This window comes from Microcaecilia unicolor, chromosome 7 (genome assembly GCF_901765095.1).
Source record: "Microcaecilia unicolor chromosome 7, aMicUni1.1, whole genome shotgun sequence".
In the NCBI taxonomy this organism is placed as follows: domain Eukaryota; kingdom Metazoa; phylum Chordata; class Amphibia; order Gymnophiona; family Siphonopidae; genus Microcaecilia; species Microcaecilia unicolor.
In genome coordinates this window covers 309,842,250-309,864,945 of record NC_044037.1, presented here as the reverse complement: position 1 = coordinate 309,864,945, position 22,696 = coordinate 309,842,250, and the positions used below count along the sequence as shown (strand labels likewise).

At 43.2% G+C, this 22,696-nt stretch overlaps 1 protein-coding gene across 1 annotated transcript in view; it reads right to left on the bottom strand.

Moving 5' to 3' along the window:
• The window catches only part of LOC115475155 (unconventional myosin-X-like), a 290,858-nt gene that overhangs the window by 209,229 nt on the left and 58,933 nt on the right, over positions 1–22,696 (bottom strand). Inside the window, exons 16-20 of the mRNA XM_030210896.1 lie at positions 18,503–18,611; positions 17,545–17,625; positions 12,640–12,764; positions 1,539–1,653; positions 796–902 (exon numbers count right to left, since the gene is read on the bottom strand). Coding sequence (XP_030066756.1) covers positions 796–902; positions 1,539–1,653; positions 12,640–12,764; positions 17,545–17,625; positions 18,503–18,611 — 537 coding nt within the window. The remainder of the gene's footprint in view (positions 1–795; positions 903–1,538; positions 1,654–12,639; positions 12,765–17,544; positions 17,626–18,502; positions 18,612–22,696) is intronic.

The window sequence follows — 22,696 nt, the reverse complement described above, 5'->3', positions numbered from 1 at the left end:
AAAAAAGAAAAATGATCTTGGTCCAGAAGAATTCCAAGTGATTGTAAAAGAATGTTAAATAACATGAACGAGAGCCCTGTGGAACACCACAGGGCGATTGCCACTCCTCTGACACTTCATCTTGCCTGTTACCCGCATAGAACCTAAATAGCTAATTGTGATCTATAAGAACGGAAATGCAGTGTAAAAAAAGTTGTATGAGATCTACCTGTGCCAGAAATGTTATTTTAAGGGTGAAAATACAGAACTGAAAGAAATATCAGTAAACCTAGAAGATGTAACAAGTCAAATCAACAAGTTAAGCAGCAAATCTTCTGGCCTTGATGAAGCCTAAAAATGAAATTCTTATTGATAATCTGTAAACTGCCATTAAAATCATCCAGTGTACCTGAAGATAGGAAGGTGACCAATGCAACACCAATTTTCAAAAAAGGGTTCCACGGGTGACCCTGGAAACTACAGACCAGTAAGTCTCATGTTAGGGTTGTCAAAATGGTGGAAACTATTATAAAGAAAAAGTCACCGAACACAGACAAATATGGTTTAATGGGATGGAGTCAACAAGGATTCAGCCAAGGGAATTCTTACCTCACCAATCTGCTACATTTTTTTGATGACATAAATAAACATATGGATAAAGGTGAGCCATTGATGTAGTATACCTAGATTTTCAAAAAGGTTTTGACAAAGTCCCTCATGAAAGACTTGGGGACTGAGGGGGTGGGGAGAAGAGCAGGGAGACATGTTTGAGAGACTTGGATGTCTTTTACAGTGAGATGAACTCAAGTGACTCACCTTGCCATATAGCCAAGAATATGAGCTTGAATAAGCTGAGCCGCTTTCTGGAGTTCTGCTGCTCTGGCCTTCTCCAGCTTCTTCTCAAGTGCTTCTTTCAGGAAAACCTGAAGGTCAAGGAATAAAGACATAATCAGTCCACACAGAATAATGTAAGGGGGCGAATGAGGTGCCACTTAAGTGCACTATTAGCCAACTGGGTCACACATACACTTGTATATACACAGGCTACGAACCCATTCCCACTGCAGCTCCTTCTGATCCTGGGCAAGTCACTTAACCCTCCATTTCCTCAAGTACAAAATGAAAGTAGCTGCATATCAGATATCTGTAAACCACTTTGGTTCTACCACAGAAAGGCAATATATCAAATCCCCTGACCCCTACATTTAAATATACTAGTGGCGCATAATTTTGGGGCCCAGTTATAGACTTGACCGCTTTCTTCAACACTTTACCCACAAAAAGGAAGCTGAAGATGCGTCAGTAAAGCGAACATGGATTCCTTCTCCTGGGCCAGGTCTCCTTTGCTGCTCTTTAGCCCTACGATGTCTAGTCAGATTACCTACTATTCCGCCTTTCACAACGTGAACCAAAGCAGTTTACAACTAACACGAAGAGAACTCAAGACAAAGAAAGAACTCCAACAAATCATAGGAAAGCAAAGCCACAGAAATACAGCAGGAGAGAGAAGTTGAACGCTATTACTATTACTAAAAGGTGGTAAACAAAAGAAAACAAACCTTTGTTCTACCCAGCCGCCATTCTTGATTGCTGTTGTCACAGGACTGTAGAAGAGTTGCACAACACAAGCTCAGCTCTTTTGGAGAACTCTGATTTTTCATCAGCATCTTGTACCTGTGAAATAACCAAAGTCAAATTGGTAAACATATACCAGCTAGAGTGAATGGTTTCCAAGGACTGCAGATCATAAAAACAGGCTGACAGGTAGAAGCCAGCTTGCATTACCACAGCGATCATAGAATAAATGAAAGTCCGTGAAACCCAAAGCCAGCAAAACATTTACAATTTATTAAGACTTGATCTACAAAGTCAAGGTGGTGTAGTATAAAAGGCGTCTTAAAAGAAAGGAAAGTACGCACAGAGGCTTAGCTAAGCACTTCCAGGTGTCCATCTCAGTGAAGTTTCACTGTAGGAAAGTTCTGTCAAACAAATCTCGCTGGGTGCTTTGAATGAGTGACTAGATTAGATCAGATGACAGCACTGGATGTCCTATATATAAGGTTCCTTTACGACCCTCACTGGCCCACTTTCTTTTTGCTTTCAGGCCAGTACCAGGTTAGAGCACAGAGGGGGGGTGTGACATTTGGTTCTGGTGGTTCGGCCTCCTCTTCTATAAGTCAGAGACCCCGGCTGGACCGTGTGTGGTGTGCTGGAAGATTTTCAGATAGAAGTAGTGTATGTTTAGGACTCAGCCCTTGGGTTTACTCAAGTTTGTGTCTTGTGTGAAGCCTCCCTTGACTTCTGAGTTTGTGCCAGTGTGAATTTAATGTGACAGAACAAAGTTTTATCTACCCCTCTGCCCATTCTTTAATTGAGCATCAGCAGCTGACTGAGTACATTAAGTTCACCATGAAAATATGGCAAACCAACCTTCATCTACTGTATGAAGATGGACAGTTTGTGATTCCTAATATCAAGATCCAGCAAGGAATATAATAGGGTTACTTCCTGGGGGGGAGGGGGGGATGCACTCAGCAAACCAGGCTTGCAACGTTTCAGTTAGACCGGTTTTAGCCAGTTTTGCACGTTATTGTGTGTGGCACTGCTTTTAACGTTCATGGAAGCAGTGAACAAAAACGTTATGCAAATCTATAAAAATGAGCTCATTAGTATTAAAATGAGCATTCCATGTGACGCACAGATGTTTCCGAGCAATGAACAGAAAGAAACACGTACCAGTAATGTTCCAAATTTTCTGGCAGGCTCTGAACTGTTGCTGCTTGAGGCTAACTTATTATTATTATTAGCATTTGTATAGCGCTACCAGACGCACCTGATAAGTACCATATTCTAGACATTTACACTCTGAGGTTACAGAATTGCCCTTTTTCTGTTTGTAGATTTTATTTTACTTTATTTATGCATTCTTGTATCCCACTATTTTCCAAAAACAGGTTTCAGTTCAAAGTGGCTTACAATTTACATACTGGTTGAAAGTTACAATGATGGTTTGACAGTTTACATTCTGGTTGAGTTTACAAAGATGGTTTACAAATAGGAAGTGGAGGACACCGACAACTAAGTTATTTCATTGTAGAATTTTCTAAAGAGAAAGGTCTTCAGTTCTTTTCTGAACTGTAGATAGTTGATTCTTCTTCTGATCTTTGGTATTGAGTTCCACCATTTTGAACCCAGGTAACTAAATCCAGCCATGTATATAGATTTCTAGATTATGTTTCTGCAGTTGGATAGATGAACAAGTAGGTAGCCTTTGGTTTCTGGGCTTGCGTTTCTTGGGAATAGTTCGATCATATCTAGCATATATTATGGAGACATGTGAAATAGTATTTTGAAGACAATGGTGCTAGCTTTGAAGATTAGTCTAGCCTTAATTGGCAGCCAATGTAGTGTTTCGAGCAGTGGGTGACTCTTTCATATTTAGAATTTTTGAATATTAGCCTGGCTGCCGTATTCTGGACAGTTTGCAGCGATTTCAGTGTGCTTTCCTTGAATTGAATTATAATTGTATACTGCATTGCAGTAATCTAGTTGTGATAGTATCGTCGACTGTACTATTATTCGGAGTGATTGTCTAGGAAAAGAGTCTCTGATCCTCCTCATTTTCCATAGTATTCTGAAGCACCTTGTTGTTACTGCTGATATTTGACTGTCCATTGGTAGGTGTTTATCAAGAATAATTCCCAATAGTTTTAGTTGTGTTTTGATTTGGTATGTTTGATGGTTGATTGTGACGTTTTGATGAGATGTGGGGTTGTGCAGGTTTGATAGAAGTAGGAATTTTGTTTTGTCTATTTAATTTAAGTGAATGTTGCTGCCCAGTTTTCCATAAGGTCCAGTCCTCTTTTAACTTTGTCCAGTATTTCTGTGATACTTTTGTTAAAGGGTAAGTAAATAGTGACATCATCTGTGTATATAAATGGGTTAAATTGTTTCTAGTTTTTTTTCATTACATTGAACAGTGTTGGTGATATTGGGGAACCCTGTGGTACCCCACACTGGGAGTTCCAAGAGGTTGATAGCTGGTTGGACATCTTCACAATGTAGGATCTGGTATTTAGGAAGCCATTCAACCATGCGGCCACTGCACCACCAACTCCCATGTAATCAAGCAGAGTCATTAGTATTGTGTGATCTACTAGATCAAATGCACTTGACATATCGAATTGTAATAATAGTATGTTCTGATGACTTATTAAGCTGTATTGTAGTCTACTACTACTTAACATTTCTAGAGCGCTACTAGGGTTACGCAGCGCTGTACAATTTAACAAAGAGAGACAGTCCCTGCTCAAAGAGCTTACAATCTAATAGACAAGTGAACGGTCGGTCCGATAGTCTGAATCCTGATTGGGATTTATGGAGGATTGAGAATTTTGTCGTATATTCTATTAGTTGTTGATGGATCCCCAGAAGCTTAGCCAGTGGTGGGAGGCAGGGCTGGTTGTTGGGAGGCGGGGCTAGTGCTGGGCAGACATGTACGGTCTGTGCCCTGAAAAAGACAGGTACAAATCAAGGTACGGTATACACAAAAAATGGCACATGCGAGTTTATCTTGTTGGGCAGACTGGGTGGACCGTGCAGGTCTTTTTCTGCCGTCATCCTACTATGTTACTATCCAGCTTATAATTGAAAAAGAAAAACGTCTATATTGCGACCCAAATCGTTTATCTCACAAAAACGAATAAAGCGGTATAATCGAAAGCCGAATTTGGACGTTTTCAACTGCACTCCGTCACGGATGCGGACAAAGTTGATGGGGGCGTGTCAAAGGCGTGGTGAAGGCGGAACTGGGGCGTGGTTATTGGCCGATCAGAGATAGGCGCCTTTCGCCGATAATGGAAAAAAATATGCGTTTTTAGAGAGAATTTAGGGCACTTTTCCTGGACCCTGTTTTTCCAAGAATAGGGCCCCAAAAAGTGCCCTAAATGACCAGATGACCACTGGAGGGAGTCGGGGATGACCTCCCCTGACTCCCCCAGTGGTCACAAACCCCCTCCCACCATAAAAATATGCCGTTTCACAACTTTTTATGTTCACCCTCAAATGTCATACCCACCTCCCTGGCAGCAGTATGCAGGTCACTGGAGCAGTTATTAGGGGGTGCAGTGGACGTCAGGCAGGTAGACCCAGGCCCATCCCCCCCACCTGTTACACTTGTGCTGGTAAATGGGAGCCCTGCACACCGCCCCCCCAAACCCACTGTACCCACATGTAGGTGCCCCCCTTCACCCCTTAGGGCTATAGTAATGGTGTAGACTTGTGGGTGGTGGGTTTTGAGGGGGATTTGGGGGGCTCAACACCCAAGGGAAGGGTGCTATGCACCTGGGAGCTCTTTTACCTTTTTTTTTGTTTTTGTAAAAGTGCCTCCTAGGGTGCCCGGTTGGTGTCCTGGCATGTGAGGGGGACCAGTGCACTACGACTCCTGGCCCCTCCCACAAACAAATGCCTTGGATTTATTCGTTTTTGAGCTGGGCGCTTTCATTTTCCATTATCGCTGAAAAACAAAAATGCCCAGCTCACAAATTGTCGAATAAAACATGAACGTCTATTTTTTCCCAAAATACGGTTCGGTCCGCCCCTTTACGGACCCGTTCTCGGAGATAAACGCCCATGGAAATAGACGTTTTCGTTCGATTATGCCCCTCCACGTTAGTTCATCGCTATTATCCAAAAGGTGTGATTGTCCACCTTCCCTCTGATTGTGAATGTGTGTGGTGGTCTTGGTTTCCTGTTCTTTCCATTCTTTTTCCACTAATGTAAAAGTGAACTTGCTATGGTCTGACCATAATACCTCTTCCTATTTGTGGTTTTCTAATGTGTGATTGTTGTTTGCTGAGAGCCTGTGGGCTAGTATGTCCAATAGGTGTCCTTTAGTTTGAGATGAAGTGCTTTGAGCTGTTGGGAAGTTCCATTGGTTTAGGAAGTTCATTAGAGTTATTGTGTTGGTGTCGTTCTGTTTATCTAGGTGCAGATTAATATCTCCTATGAATAGGACATTTTGTTGGTTTGTGCAGGTATTTGATACAAAGTCCATGAAATCATCTTGGGTGTTTGTCCAGCTTTCTGGGGGTTGATAGAACAGTATGATACATAATTGACCTGCAAGTCAAAGTTGGTGGTTTTGCATGCTAGAATTTCATTTGGTGAGTGTCACGAAATGCCTATCAACCCGACTGGGGTTACCCCACGGCCACTTAGAGGGTCTATCCCCAGCACAGCTCAGGTCCACCTGCACCTGCTGCTTGTGCTCTACACTAGCACCCTCCTCCCACTGACTGGGTCTCAAATGCCTCTGGGCGAGTCTCCCACTCTCGAATTATCCCCAATGATTTCTAGGTTGCTGGAGGCCACATACCCAGTGGTCCCACAGTTCCCAGAAAGCACTCACAGACCCAACACACAAACCACCAGGATTCTTAATCAGTCCAGACAAGCAGGAGCAATAAATTGAAAATGTTTCTTGCCTGAAAATGGGAAAATTAGGTTCTTACCTTGGTAATTTTCTTTCCTTTAGTCACAGCAGATGAATCCATTAACTGATGGGTTGAATCCGCCTACCAGCAGGTGAAGATAGAGAACACTGAAGAACCACAGTGACCCTTGGACAGCTAGCCCCATCTGCCTTCAGTATTTGAAATTTCCAAAGCAGAGTGAATAAGAAAAGTAACATCACATAAACTTTCCTCACAGCAAACAAATGCCCCAGAACCGGAGCAATAACCACACAAAGGAGGGACAAACTTAACCTCCTGCAATATAACAGCATGTAGAAACTTTAAGAACTGTTCATCAACTCCTCCTGATGAGATAATAAATAAGTAAATAAGTAATGCCACACTGGGAAAAGACCAAGGGTTCATCGAGTCCAGCATCCTGTCCACGACAGTGGCCAATCCAGGCCAAGGGCACCTGGCAAGCTTCCCAAACGTACAAACATTCTATACATGATATTCCCGGAATTGTGAATTTTTCCCAAGTCCATTTAGCAGCGGCTTATGGACTTGTCCTTTAGGAAACCGTCTAACCCCCTTTTAAACTCTTACAAGCTAACCGCCTTCACCATGTTCTCCGGCAACGAATTCTAGATACAATATCTGCATGAAAGAACTGAACAAAAACACGAAGTCAGACAGGGAGGGATCATGGATTCATCTGTTGTGACTAAAGGAAAGAAAATTACCAAGGTAAGAACCTAATTTTCTCTTCCTTGTCATCAACAGCAAATGAATCCATTAACTGATGGGATGTACAAAAGCAGTCCCTACGTAGGGTGGGAACCGGCAACTCCACGAGCCAGTACCTGCGCTCCAAAATGTGCGTCCTGCTTCACTGCCACATGCAGCCTGTAATGCCGTACAAACGAGAGCTGAGAAGCCCAACTAGCTGCATGACAGATCTCTTGAAGAGAAAAGACACCTGTTTCAGCCCACGAGGAGGAAATCGTTCTCGTGGAATGTGCTTTAAACGCTTCAGGAGGAGACTGTCCTGAAAGCAGATATGCAGAAAAGATGACTTCTCTGAGCCAATGGGCTATAGTGGCCTTAGACGCCGGGCACCCACATCGAGGACTTGTCAACAAGAAAAAAAGATGATCAGAAGTCCTGAAGTCATTTGACATCTGTAGATACTGCAACAGAACCCTGAAGACATCTAAAAGATGAAATTGCCCAAAGGAAAGGGTTAGGACACCTGTTGTGGTTGGTGATTTCATTATTAGACACGAAGATAGCTGAGTGGCTGGTGGACATGAGGATCACCTGGTCACTTGCCTGCCTGGTGCAAAGGTAGTGGACCTCACGCATCACCTAGATAGGATTTTAGATAGTGCTAGGGAGGAGCCGGCTGTCTTGGCACATGAGGGTACCAATGACATAGGGAAATGTGGGACAGAGGTTCTGGAAGCCAAATTTAGGCTCTTAGGTAGAAAATTAAAATTGAGAACCTCTAGGGTAGCATTTTCTGAAGTGCTCCCCGTTCCACACACAGGGCCCAAGAGACAGGCAGAGCTCCGGATTCTCAATGCATGGATAAGGCGAAGATGCAAGGAGGAAGGTTTTAGGTTTGTAAGGAACTGGGCAACATTCTGGGGAAGGGGGAGTCTATTCTGGAATGATGGGCTCCACCTTAACCAGGGAGGTATCAGGCTGCTGGCACTGGCATTTAAAAAGGAGATAGAACAGCTTTTAAACTAGAACCTGGGGGAAGGCCGACAGTTGTTCAAAAGCGCACGGTTCAGAACAAGGTATATTTCAAAGATATCACCAAAACAGGGAAGATAGGGTATCCCGATAGCAAGGTTGCAATAGAGACCATAGTAGGCCAGGTGTCTTTAAATAAAAAGCAGATAAAAGATTGCAAATTAATACTGTCAACTGCTGAGCAAGATGTAAATAGGAACAACAAACATAGTTTGAAATGTCTACGTGCGAATGCCAGAAGTCTAAGAAATAAGATGGGAGAGTTAGAATATATTGCACTAACTGAAAAGTTTGATATAATAGGCATCTGTGAGACCTGGTGGAAAGAGGATAACCAATGGGACATCATAGTGATAGGGTGGATCGAACTGGTGGAGGTGTATTATTGTATGTTAAGGAGGGCCATGAATCAAATAGATTGAAAATTCTGCAGAAAACAAAATACATCTTGGAATCTCTGTGGATTGAAATTCCATGTGTAAAGGAGAAAAGGATAGTGAGAGGAGTGTACTACCGTCCGCCTGGCCAGGATGAACAGATGGATGTAGAAATGTTAAAGAAAATTAGGGACGCAAACAAACTGGGCAACACAATAATAACGGGTGATTTCAATTACACCGATATTGACTGGGTAAATGTAACATCGTGGCACGCTAGGGAGGTAAAATTCCTTGACGAAATCAAGGACTGCTTTATGTAGCAGCTGGTACAGGAGCCGACAAGAGAAAGAAAAATTCTAGACCTTGTCCTTAGTGGAGCGCACGATCTGGTGTAGGAGGTAATGGTGATGGGGCCACTTGATGACAGTGATCATAATATGATCAGATTTGATATCGGCTTTGGAGTAAGTACTCACAGGAAATCCAATAGGTTAGCATTTAACTTTCAAAAAGGAGATTGTAATAAAATGGAAAGAATGGTGATCCATCAAGCCCAGCATCCTGTTTCCAACAGTGGCCAATCCAGGTCACAAATACCTGGCAAGATCCCAAAAAAGTACAAAACATTTTATACTGCTTATCCCAGAAATAGTGGATTTTCCCCAAGTCCATTTAATAACAGTCTATGGACTTTCCCTTTAGGAAGCCGTCCAAACCTTTTTTTAACTCGGCTAAGTTAACCGCCTTTACCACATTCTCCGGCAACGAATTCCAGAGTTTAATTACACGTTGAGTGAAGAAATATTTGCTCCAATTCATTTTAAATTTACTACATTGTAGCTTCATCGCATGCCAACCAGTCCTAGTATTTTTGGAAAGTGCAAACAGACGCTTCACATCTACCCGTTCAACTCCACTCATTATTTTATAGACCTCTATCATATCTCCCTTCAGCCGCCTTTTCTCCAAGCTGAAGAGCCCTAGCTGCTTTAGCCTTTCCTCATAGGGAAGTCGTCCCATCCCCTTTATCATTTTCATCGCCCTACTCCGCACCTTTTCTAATTCCACTATATCTTTTTTGAGATGCTGCAACCAAAATTGAACACAATATTCGAGGTGCAGTTGCACCATGGATTGATACAAAGGCATTATAACATCCTCAGTTTTGTTTTCCATTCCTTTCCTAATAATACCTAACATTCTATTTGCTTTCTTAGCTGCAGCAGCACACTGAGCAGAAGGTTTCAACGTATCATCAACGACGACGACACCTTGATCACTTTCTTGGTCTGTGACTCCTAACGTGGACCCTTGCATGATGTAGCTATAATTCGGGTTCCTCTTTCCCACATGCATCACTTTGCAGTTGCTCACATTAAACGTCATTTGCCATTTAGACGCCCAGTCTCGTAAAGTCCTCTTGTAATTTTTCACAATCCTCCCACGATTTAACGATTTTGAATAACTTTGTGCCATCAGCAAATTTAATTACCTCACTGGTTACTCCCATCTCTAGGTTATTTATAAATATGTTAAAAAGCAGTGGTCCCAGCACAGACCCCTGGGGAACCCCACTAACTACCCTTCTCCATTGAGAATACTGACCATTTAACCCTACTCTCTGTTTTCTATTTTTTAACTAGTTTTTAATCCACAATAGAACACTACCTCCTATCTCATGACTCTCCAATTTCCTCTGGAGTCTTTCATGAGATACTTTGTCAAATGCCTTCTGAAAATCCAGATACAGAATATCAACTGGCTCACCTTTATCCACATGTTTGTTCACCCCTTCAAAGAAATGTAGTAGATTGGTGAAGCAAGATTTCCCTTCACTAAATCCATGTTGACTTTTATTTATTTATTTTATTTGTTGCATTTGTATCCCACATTTTCCCACCTATTTGCAGGCTCAATGTGGCTTACAGAGTGTGGTTATGACTGTCTCATTAATCCATGCTTTTGAATATGCTCTGTAATTTTGTTCTTAATAATAGTCTCTACCATTTTGCCCGACACCAACATAAGACTCACCGATCTATAATTTCCTGGATCTCCTCTGGAACTGTTTTTAAAAATTGGCGTTACATTGGTCACCCTCCAATCTTCTGGTACCATGCTCATTTTTCAGTTCTATCAGTACTCTGGGATGAATACCATCTGGTCCAGGATATTTGCTACTCTTCAGTTTGTACAGCTGCCCCATTACATCCTCCAGGTTTACAGAGAATTCATTAAGTTTCTCCGACTCGTCAGCTTCGAATACCATTTCCGGCACCGGTATCCCACCCAAATCTTCCTCGGTGAAGACTGAAGCAAAGAATTCATTTAATCTCTCCGCTACGGCTTTGTCTTCCCTGATCGCCCCTTTTACTTCTCAGTCATCTAGCGGCCCAACCGATTCTTTTGCCGGCAATTTTTCAAACTATGCTTCAATATGCCACAAGGTTCTGCCTTATCAGAACTTTTGTTTAGTATCTATATGATCCCTCTGTGTGAGGTTTTTAAATCATTAGGTGTGGGGTATCATTTGTATGTGGATGATATTCAGTTATTTTTCCTAATAACAGCACGGGGTGGAGACCTGTCTGTGCGATTAACGTCTTGCATGAGTGAGATTTGTAAGCTTGCTTTGAATGTGGATAAGACAGAAATTCTTCTTTTTAGCCGGGACCATTGGCCTCTGACTCGTGTGGGTGCCTGTGCAGAAAGAGATTAAGCTTTTGGGTGCGATTTTGGATGATCAACTTACAATGAAAAGACAAAATCTGCATATGATTCAATCAGCTTTTCATCAACTGCGGTTATTGTTTCAGTTGAAACTTATGTTATGTTTGACTGATTTCAGGATATTGTTTTGTCAAGGATTGACTACTGCAACGCTCTTTATGTGGGAGTTCCAGAGTGTAGGCTTCAAGCATTACAAATTGTGCAGAATGCAGCTGCCAGTTTGGTCTCTGGAATCTCCAAATTTTACCATATTACGCCAGCAGTTTTCAGGCAACTTCACTGGTTACCGGTGAAGTATAGAGTACAATTTAAAGTTCTGACCCTTTTTCATCAGGTGGTGCATGATAAAATGCCATGGTTTTTTGGAATAATTCTCAATGTGTCTTCTTCTGGGAGGTCACTAAGACCTGACTTCACTAACACCCCTGTTTACTAAGGCACACTAGAGGCTGCCGTGCACTAATGCCGACGCAGGCCATTCACTTTGAACGGGCTGTGTCAACATTGCCGTGTGACTTAGTAAACAGGGAGATAAATATGATTAGTATCTTCTGTACGTTATGCTGCTGTTTTCTATTGCACTTATTTGGAATGCCTTGCCTGGTCTCTTGAGTGTAAATGCAAGTATTCAGCAATTTAAGAAGATGTTAAAAACACAGCTCTTTGTCCAAGCTTTTGTCTGATGGACAATGTGTTGATGGAGGGGTCACAATGGTAGCACTTGATGTCATCTGTTTTGATAGTAGATGATTTGTTTTTCTAATATTTATGTGTATTTTATTATATACGTTTTTATGGGACCCACTTAGGGTGTAAGCAGGTTAGAAACATTTTAAATAAAACATGGAAAAGAAAATAAGATGATACCTTTTTTATTGGACATAACTTAATACATTTCTTGATTAGCTTTCGAAGGTTGCCCTTCTTCGTCAGATCGGAAATAAGCAAATGTGACGAAGAAGGGCAACCTTCGAAAGCTAATCAAGAAATGTATTAAGTTATGTCCAATAAAAAAGGTATCATCTTATTTTCTTTTCCATGTTTTATTTTGTTTGATTTCTATTGATAACCTTAAGAGTGGACTAACACGGCTACCACACGGCTACCACACTCCTCTACTTAAACATTTTAAATAAATAAATTAAATATATCTGCTATTCAAGATAACATGGCTGCCTCTGTGATGGTTGATCACTTGCATGCTTCGGTATATCTGTTACCCAAAATGCAACAGCAAGCTAACATGGTCACCCCTCTGAACTTCTATCATCTGTATATATATTGAATTGACCTGAACGCTAGTCTCTCTTTTTTTAGGGTTCTTCACTGACCTTATGAAGAAGTCCTGAAATAGTCTCCGTACCGGAAAGCCTGCTCTCCGAATATTCACAGTCTCCAGTATCCCAGAGTACTTCAGCTGATTTTGAACTATTTCTGGGTCAAAGCTGTTTGGTGCCTGTGAGGTGAGAGGTGAAAAATACTGAGTACTGTGATCATGTGAGACAATGAAATATACCCACTATCACCTTAAGGTTCCAGTTAGCCAGCTCCAAACCTTTTTCACACAAACCAGTGTTAACCTGTGGACCTCACTGTCCCAGGTCTTTGCAGAAAACCAGTATGAGTAGATTTGCAAACATTGGATCACTCATTGTCTCTTTCATGTAATACAGCCGAAGGACTCAATGACATCTGATCTAATGTGGACATTAACTCTTTCTGGCTCAGCCTTACTCCTACATCAAGCAATACCTGCGCCCTCTTGACAAACTGGCAACTCCTAAGGCTCTTCTGTGATGTTGCTACTCCTGTACCTCTTCAGACTCCACTTTGAGACTGGGAGTAACCAGAGCCTTGATTCCACTTAAGGACTGAGGTTAAAGTTACTGTTGTTCGATCAATAGCAAAGGGTTAAGAGGAGGAGGAGAGAGAGGTAGGCATAGTAGATAGTCATCTACTATGTTACTATGTATATATGAGTGGCTCTTCTCCCATGGTGCTTTTCCCCCTGCCTACTGGGTCAGAGTGTGCCCTGTTGTGTTTCCTGTTGTAGTCCATGCGGTAGTGGCCATTTTTGTAAGCCAGTTTTAGTTCCCTTTCCTGTGTTAGCCATGTTAGAGAAGTTAGTTCTTCCCTTGAGTGTGGCTGAAAGAGGGCATTGTACAGCATTCTGCCAGCTCTGACCTACTCCTAATCTCACTACCAGGGAGACTCGTTGCCAGTGGGGCACAACCTCTGATCTGCAGTTAACTGTGAGTAAACGTGCTTATTCCAATAAAGGACGTTTTCGGAGAGATTAGTCTTCAGGTGTCAACTGGTGTGCCAATGTTATACAGCAGCAACAAGTCCTAGAGGCCTGCGTGTATGCAGGTCCCTGGAGCACTTTTAGTGGGTACCGCAGTGCACTTCAGCCAGGTGGACACAGGCCCATCCCCCCTACCTGTAACACTTGTGCTGGTAAATGGGAGGCCTCCAAAACCCACTGTACCCACATGTAGGTGCCCCCTTCACCCCTAAGAGCTATGGTAGTGTTGTACATTTGTGGGTAGTGGGTTTTGGGGGAGGGGGGTTGGGAGCTCAGCACCCGTGGTAAGGGATCTATGCATGTGGGAGCTTTTTCTGAAGTCCACCGCACTGACCTAGGGTGCCCAGTTGGTGTCCTGGCATATCAGGGGGGCCAGTGTACTAGCAATCCTGGCCCCTCCCACGACCAAATGGCTCGGATTAGGATGTTTTTGAGCTGGGCGTTTTTAGTTTCCATTATCGCTAAAAAAAACAAACGCCCAGCTCAAAAACGTCCATTTTTTCAAAAATACGGTTCGGCCCGCCCTTTCACACACCCGTTCTCGGAGATAAATGCCCATGGAGATAGGCATTTGTGTTCGATTATGCCCCTCCACGTATACTGCATTGCAGTAGTCTAGTTGCAATAGTAGGAGCAATTGTACCATTATCGCATGTAAATATCAAATAAAAACATAAAATTTAAATTTAGGAGAGGGAGGTGTTTAGCAAAGATCTAGGACACCAACAAGAGTTCTTTATGTGTAAAGTGAGATTAATTTAAATTATCAACAAACAAAGCAGATAATGATTGATCCAAAATGCAGAGCTGGTGAATGAATAAGCACCCAAAAGAAGGAGGAATCTAGAAGAACCACAAAGGATTTTCAACTGACCTGTATTAAATACCTCTTTCCTCAATATGGTAAGAGTAATCAACCAGAAGAAACTAGAAATTATAAAGAACTACATTATCCTTTTATCAAAGATAAATATCCAATATAACGGCTCCAAGGGAACATATGTAAAAGCTCAAAACTACTATCCTGCTTATAATCGAACGAGAAAAACACCCAAGTTCCGACCTAAATCGGGAGATGGACGTTTATCTCACAAAAACGAATAACGCGGTATAATCGAAAGCACTCCATCGCAGAAGCGTACAAAGTTGACGGGGACGTGTCGGAGGCGTGGTGAAGGCGGGACTGGGGCATGGTTATCACCCGAACAGAGATGGGTGCCTTTCGCCGATAATGGAAAAAAAGTATGCGTATGTAGCTAGAATTTAGGGCACTTTTCCTGGACCCTGTTTTTTCACGAATAAGGCCCCAAAAAGTGCCCTAAATGACCAGATTACCACCAGAGGGAATCGGGGGTGACCTCCCCTAACTCCCCCAGTGGTCACTAACCCCCTCCCACCACAAAAAATGATGTTTCACAACTTTTTAATTTCACCCTCAAATGTCATACCCACCTCCCTGGCAGCAGTATGCAGGTCCCTGGAGCAATTGTTAGGGGGTGCAGTGGACTTCAGGCAGGTGGACCCAGGCCCATCCCCCCCCTACCTGTTACAATTGTGCTGCTTAATGCTTAATCGTCCAACCCCCCCAAACCCACTGTACCCACATGTAGGTGCCCCCCTTCACCCCTTAGGGCTATAGTAATGGTGTAGACTTGTGGGCAGTGGGTTTTGAGGGGGATTTGGGGGGCTCAACACACAAGGGAAGGGTGCTATGCACCTGGGAGCTCTTTTACCTTTTTTTTTTTTTTTTTTTTTGTAAAAGTGCCCCCTAGGGTGCCCGGTTGGTGTCCTGGCATGTGAGGGGGACCAGTGCACTACGAATCCTGGCCCCTCCCACGAACAAATGCCTTGGATTAATTTGTTTTTGAGCTGGGCGCTTTCATTTTCCATTATCACTGAAAAACAAAAACGCCCAGCTCACAAATTGTCGAATAAAACATGGATGTCTATTTTTTTCGAAAATACGGTTCGGTCCGCCCCTTCACGGACCCGTTCTCGGAGATAAACGCCCATGGAGATAGACGTTTTCGTTCGATTATGCCCCTCCACGTGTGATAGTGATAAAAAAACTCAAGCGTTCCAAAGATTTTCAGCGGCATCCTGTGAGTGCATTTATATTCTAGAGGTTGCGTTGAGATGCGCATTACTATGGGAGCAGTGAGATTCACTTAACACGGTCATGAGAGCGATCAGAACTGCCTCGAGAGAACATTATAGTCATGTTAAGTTAAAATGATAGATACCTCTATCAGTTCAAATATTACCAAAAATTGTGAAAAATGGTACAGAGGCATAAAAATGGTTAACCAATAACCTATCCAATGGCATTAAAACCGCTATATTATTTTCTACAAAATAATCTCCAAATGGATCGAAGGGCTTACCTTTTGGTCATAAAAGACTCAACAAGCAGTATTTGCTCACCAATCAGCACTGGTATCTTTCTTGATTCCCTTTCACCTCAGTCCTCCAACCTTCCCTAGACTGACAGCGGCGTCAGCAATTAAGGCCAGCTCAGAAGCTTTCCCTGTAGCACGTCCCGCCTACGCGAGAACAGAAAGTTACATCAGAGGAAGCAGGACGCGCTAGAGAGAAAGCTTTTGAACCAGTGGCATAGCTAGGTGGCTGGGCTCCCTCAAATTTCTTCTGGGCCCATGGTTTTGCTGGTGGAGGTTCGCAACCCCTGCTAGCTGAAGTCTTCATCCAGCGCCGGTCTCCGGTGCCGCCGCATTGCCTGTCCTGCTCTGTCTTCCCCTCATGTCCAGAACGCTCCCTTTAGTGAAACTGATCATGCTCAATTCCAGTAAAAGGCGCATGCAGAAAGTGAGGGGAAGATAGAGCAGGGCAGGCAATGTGGCAGCACCGGAGTCTGGCGCTGGACAAAGGCTTCAGCTGGCAGGGGTGGCACACCAAAATGCCCCCTCCCACTGTGAGGTCTGGCTATGCCCCTGTTTTGAAGTGGGTGGTGGTGCTCTTGTCTTAATCACTGACACTGTTGTCAATCTACGGAAGGTTGCAGGACCGAGGAGAGAGAGAGGGGAGGTGGAAGGGAATCAATTGAGATACCGTACCGCCGAGGGGGCGGGGGGGATGAAGGTTGGTGCCAGTCTGCACCAGAGGAAGAGGGAGATATACTAGACCTCGGGGGAGGGTGAGTAGAAGATGTTAAACTGCATGCCCCGTGAGACTGGGGTGGCAAGCCATTTTTGGGAGGTGGCACTTGCCTCCCCATAATGACACCTTTGCTTAATACTGAGGGTATAACTCAAAGTTATAAGCTTCAGACCCAATATTTCACTGAACTCCTAAATCCAGAAGCATAAAAACTGAGCAGCAACGCGGCAGATTTACAGCAAGGAAAATAAGTTAATTTACCCTGATTTTCAGCATAGGCAAATGAATGGCAGCCTAAATTTATAAGCAGAACTTTTAAGCTCCTAAGTTAAAATAATTTTCTGTTCAAAATGTAGGCTCCTACTTTGCTTAAAATACAGCACAAATTTAGGAGCCAAAATTTAGGAATTCAGCTTTATTTGAATATTGGGCCCTTTGTATTCTGCACAGTGCAATAGGAGATGAATTTCTGTTTCCATTTCAGTTTTCATCTGCACTTTTCTATTTCTAATATATGCTCATCTGTTCTGTATTTGGTAAGGCTCTATCCATATTTTGCATATGTGACCAAGGTGATGCATTTTCCAATCATTTAGTTTCTGTCTATGGATTTGTAACAGTTTGGCTTCTTCTCTTTTCCCAGCAAAATGTGTGTTCTAAGGATCGGTGTAATATTTTCAATGCTGCCTTTTCATGGACTTTATGACCGGTTTTATGGGGCCATGGCTACTATGGTCTGCATGGTCACCCTGTTCCATAAGGACTAACAATACCTTTTTCCTGGGAAAAAAAAGCACCATTAACAGGTAAGACTCACCTTCTTCAGGTTTGGTTTGATGCAGCGGATAAAAAATGGATTGGAAGTGCTGAGCAAGGTCATCAGAGACTGTAGAGAGTCCTGAAATTGAGAAATCACAGTGAGAGACTAGTCATTCAATAATCAAAAGCAGGAATGGGCTAACCAGTGGTTCTAAATAGAGGACGTACAGCAAGGGGGAGAGGGGGCAACCCCACCGCTTTCTCCTCTCCACTGTTAATGGTTCTGAAGCTTCTCCATTAAGCCACATTGAGGCTGTTGGCCTTGAGCATAGGGCTAGATTCTATATTCTGTGCGGAAAAAAAAATACGCCTAGGCGTATTCTCTAAAGTACACCTAAATTTTACAGAATAGGCTTAAATTTGAGCACTGTATGTAGAATACTGTATGTAGAATACATCTTCAAATCTCTGCTTAAAACTCACCTCTTCAATACTGCTTTCGGCACCTAACCTTTCGTGAAATATAGTATGCCCTATCAGACAGACTCTACACTTGTCTTTAGATTGTTTAGATTGTCTTTAGATTGTACACCTGTCTTTTAGATTGTACACTTGTCTTTTTGATTGTAAGCTCCTTGAGCAGGGACTGTCCTTCCATGTTAAATTGTACAGCGCTGCGTAACCCTAGTAGCGCTTTAGAAATGTTAAGTAGTAGTAGTAAGTGCATCTCCACGCTGCCATGTTTTATTTGGCGTAAATCCTGATGCCTAAATTAGGGTGTATTCTATAACAACATGCATAGATTTTAGAATAGCCCTTGCACATTACTTTACGTATACAGTATCTCTCAAATTTCCTTGTTCATTTTCGATACATTTTCAAATTGTTGTCATGCAAGTTTGATAAATGATTAGGGGAAATAACTAGATTTAAGGACTATGGGTTAACTGCTTAGGCCTCGATGGTCCAAACTGCCCAATCAGACTGTATGAGCCTCCCCTCATTCACTCCTTTACCCTGAATTGAGAGCTGACAGTAGGGTTCCGCCTTTGTGTTCCCATCTTCATCATTTCTTCACTCTTCCTACTGGAGACTTTTTCAAAGAGGTCATAGATGAAATCCAACCTTAAAATATAGAGAAACAGAATCAGATTTAAAATTTCTGGAAATTTATCACCCATCCTAGGCATTTGCTAGTCACTTATCGTAGGCTTCCCTCCGCTAATGGTTGGAGAACTAAGTGACCAAAGGGTAAAAGGAGTGGAGGAGTGGCCTAATGGTTAGTGGAGTGCATTGAGAACCAGGTTCAATTTCCACCAAAGCTCCTTGTAACCCTGGAAAAGTCACTTAACCCTCCATCTCCTCAGGTACAAAAACTTAGATTGTAAGCCCACTAAGAACAGAGCACCTACATGTAATATGTAAATCACTTTGGTTGTACCACAGAAAGGTGATATGTCAAATTCCTTACCCTTAATAATGTGCAATCCACCATTTTACTCTGACAACCTTGGGTTGTTTTTTGGGGGGGTGGGGGGAGGGTAATGTATGTCATTTAATTCCTTTGGACTGGACTGGAGGTTTAACAGCCCTGAGTGATCCATAAGCGCCTTTCTTTTTTCCATTATCGGCCGATAAACACGCCCCAGTCCCGCCTTCACCACGCTTCCGACACGCCCTCGTCAACTTTGACCATTTCCGCGACAGATTGCAGTTGAAGACGCCCAAAATCAGCTTTCGATTATACCAATTTGGGCGCCCACAGGAAAAAGACGCCCATCTCCCAATTTGGGCAGTGGCGTAGCCAGACCTGACTTTTTGGGTGGGCCCAGAGCTAATATGGGTGGGCACTATGTATATAGGTATGAGTAGTGCAAAATAATGCCTTAGAGTGCTGCCCTGCATCAATATAAACCACATACATACTTAAAAAAACGATATTTGTAAATATAACTACATTATGCCATATCAAACTTGACCAGACATAAGTCTACTATAATGGCAAACATGTGTGTTGAGATGTTTGCCATTATAGTAGACTTATGTCTGGTCAAGTTTGATATGGCATAATGTAGGTATAATGCAGGATCCTGCATTATAATTACAGCAATGACATATAACCATGTATTCAAATTCTGGTAGCACCTCAATAATAGCAACAAACTCCCGTCACTGCCAGGTACTTTGTGAAATAACACTAAATCCTTCAAAGAGGCTTCTTAGAGCCTATATTGCAAACCATAACACCAGTTCCAATAACAGTACCTTTAAAAAGGCAGCAGTGAATATACATAACAGTAATACGCATCCCATTGGAAAAGCCAGACAAGTCAGACTCATAGATCCCCACACAAACCACAAGCCAGCAGAAACTCTCCCTTGCTCGGTCACATGCAGACCACAGACCAACCCTCATCAATTACAGAATACAGGACCAAAAATTAGAAATTTATTGATTTAATTTTCTAAATTTCTATGCCGATCTCTCCAGTTCTAAGCAGATCACAATTCAACACACATAATTTTAAAACATATAAAACATAAAGACCTTCCCTTCCCTAACCCCCCCCCCCCAATCCATCCCAGCAGCATGGCATCAACCTTCTCTACCTTACCCCCACCCCACCCATCCCTGTAGTCCAGTATCAATCCTTCCCTTCCCCACTATCCATCCCATAGCTAAGCACCAGCTCTATCCTACCACCCCACTCCTCCCTGAAGCCTACCATCAGCCTTCCCTATCCTCCCCCCATGGCATTAAATATAAGGCGTTTTTTTAATGTCCTGGGCACTGCAGAGCCCACCTCCACCGCATCAGTCCACCCTGAGAAAACTGCCTGCACTTTTTTTTTAAATTTAACCTAGATACTGCAGAGACCATCCCCACCAAAAATCCCACCAACATGAGAAATAGACAGCTTTTTAAAAATTAACCTGGGCACTATTAACATTTATTGTTGGTGAATTTCTGGGTGGGGATGGGCTCTTCATTGCCTAGAGCAAAAGAGATATATTTAATGATTAAATATATCTTTTGTTTTTGCCCTAGGCAATGAACAGTCCACTCCCCACCCAGAAGCCCACCACCAGAGCCATCATTTTGATTACTCTTGTATATAAATATACCTTTTTTGCCCTGTAGGCAGTGACGTGCTTACTCCACCCAGAAGCCCACCACCATCAGCCAGTATTTTGAGTACAATTACACGTTAAAAATTTGTTAAAAATAAATATACGTTACCTGCTAGGCAGCTGCTTGTAGTTGCACATGGTGCAGACTGCAGAGCACCCCCTGGCTCCAGTCCTGTACCATTGTTGAGTGGCACTGGGCTGGGGAGTGTTGTTGCTGCTGCTGTGATGATGATGATGGTGATGATGTGTGATGATCAACTGGAGAACTGCACCAGCACTGAGAGACTAAATCTAGAACTGGCCAGCAGGCAGGCACTGTGGAGGAGGTGAGCCTGTGGCATAGCTGGGCCAGCAGCACCATTTCCCATGCTGCACTGCGTGTGGCCGCATCACCATTGTGCCATGCGCATTGCAGGGAGTAGGCAGCATAGGCGGTCGGTGGCCCACCTGTTTGGGGAGGCTAAAGGGGGCAGGGGCAGGGCTTACATCCATAACTTATACAGAGATCCAAAACTAATTTTTATTTTCTCATTTCCATCTTCCAAAATTCCAGACAGCAGATGTACAGAGCAGGGCCCAAAGCAGTCCAAAACAAGTAAAATCAGAAACGGCATAGTTTACACCTCATTGCTTAACCAACCTTAGGCTTTACCCTTACATTTAAAAAGCAAAACCATGTGCATGTAAGGACTGGATAAACAAAACTAAGTTTAAAGCAAGTGCCCTTACTACTACTACTACTATTTAGCATTTCTATAGCGCTACAAGGCATACGCAGCGCTGCACAAACATAGAAGAAAGACAGTCCCTGCTCAAAGAGCTTACAATCTAATAGACAAAAATAAATAAAGTAAGCAAATCAAATCAATTAATGTGATCGGGAAGGAAGAGAGGAGGGTAGGTGGAGGCGAGTGGTTACGAGTCAAAAGCAATGTTAAAGAGGTGGGCTTTCAGTCTAGATTTAAAGGTGGCCAAGGATGGGGCAAGACGTAGGGGCTCAGGAAGTTTATTCCAGGCGTAGGGTGCAGCGAGACAGAAGGCACGAAGTCTGGAGTTGGCAGTAGTGGAGAAGGGAACAGATAAGAAGGATTTATCCATGGAGCGGAGTGCACGGGAAGGGGTGTAGGGAAGGACGAGTGTGGAGAGATACTGGGGAGCAGCAGAGTGAATACATTTATAGGTTAGTAGAAGAAGTTTGAACAGGATGCGAAAACGGATAGGGAGCCAGTGAAGGGTCTTGAGGAGAGGGGTAGTATGAGTAAAGCGACCCTGGCGGAAGATGAGACGGGCAGCAGAATTTTGAACCGACTGGAGAGGGGAGAGGTGACTAAGTGGGAGGCCAGCAAGAAGCAGATTGCAGTAGTCTAAACGAGAGGTGACAAGGGTGTGGATGAGGGTTTTGGTAGAGTGCTCGGAAAGAAAGGGGCGGATTTTACGGATGTTGTAAAGAAAGAAACGACAGGTCTTGGCGGTCTGCTGGATATGAGCAGAGAAGGAGAGAGAAGAGTCAAAGATGACCCCAAGGTTTCGAGCTGAGGAGACAGGGAGAATGAGAGAGCCATCAACAGAAATAGAAAACGGGGGGAGCGGGGAGGTGGGTTTGGGGGGGAAAATGAGAAGCTCGGTTTTGGTCATATTTAATTTCAAGTGGCGTTGAGACATCCAGGCAGCAATGTCAGACAAGCACGCTGAAACTTTGGTTTGGATGCAAGGTGAGATATCAGGGGTAGAAAGGTAGATTTGGGAGTCATCAGCATAGAGGTGGTAGGAAAAGCCATGGGATGAGATTAATGAACCAAGGGAAGAAGTGTAGATAGAAAAGAGGAGGGGACCAAGAACAGAACCCTGAGGTACGCCGACAGGCAGAGGGATAGAAGTAGAAGAGGATCCACCAGAGTGAACACTAAAGGTGCGGAGGGAGAGGTAGGAAGAGAACCAGGAAAGGACAGAGCCCTGGAATCCAAGTGAGGACAGGGTATCGAGAAGTATGCTGTGATCGACAGTGTCAAAAGCAGCGGAAAGATCAAGAAGAATGAGGATGGAATATTGACCTCTGGATTTAGCCAGTAATAGGTCAT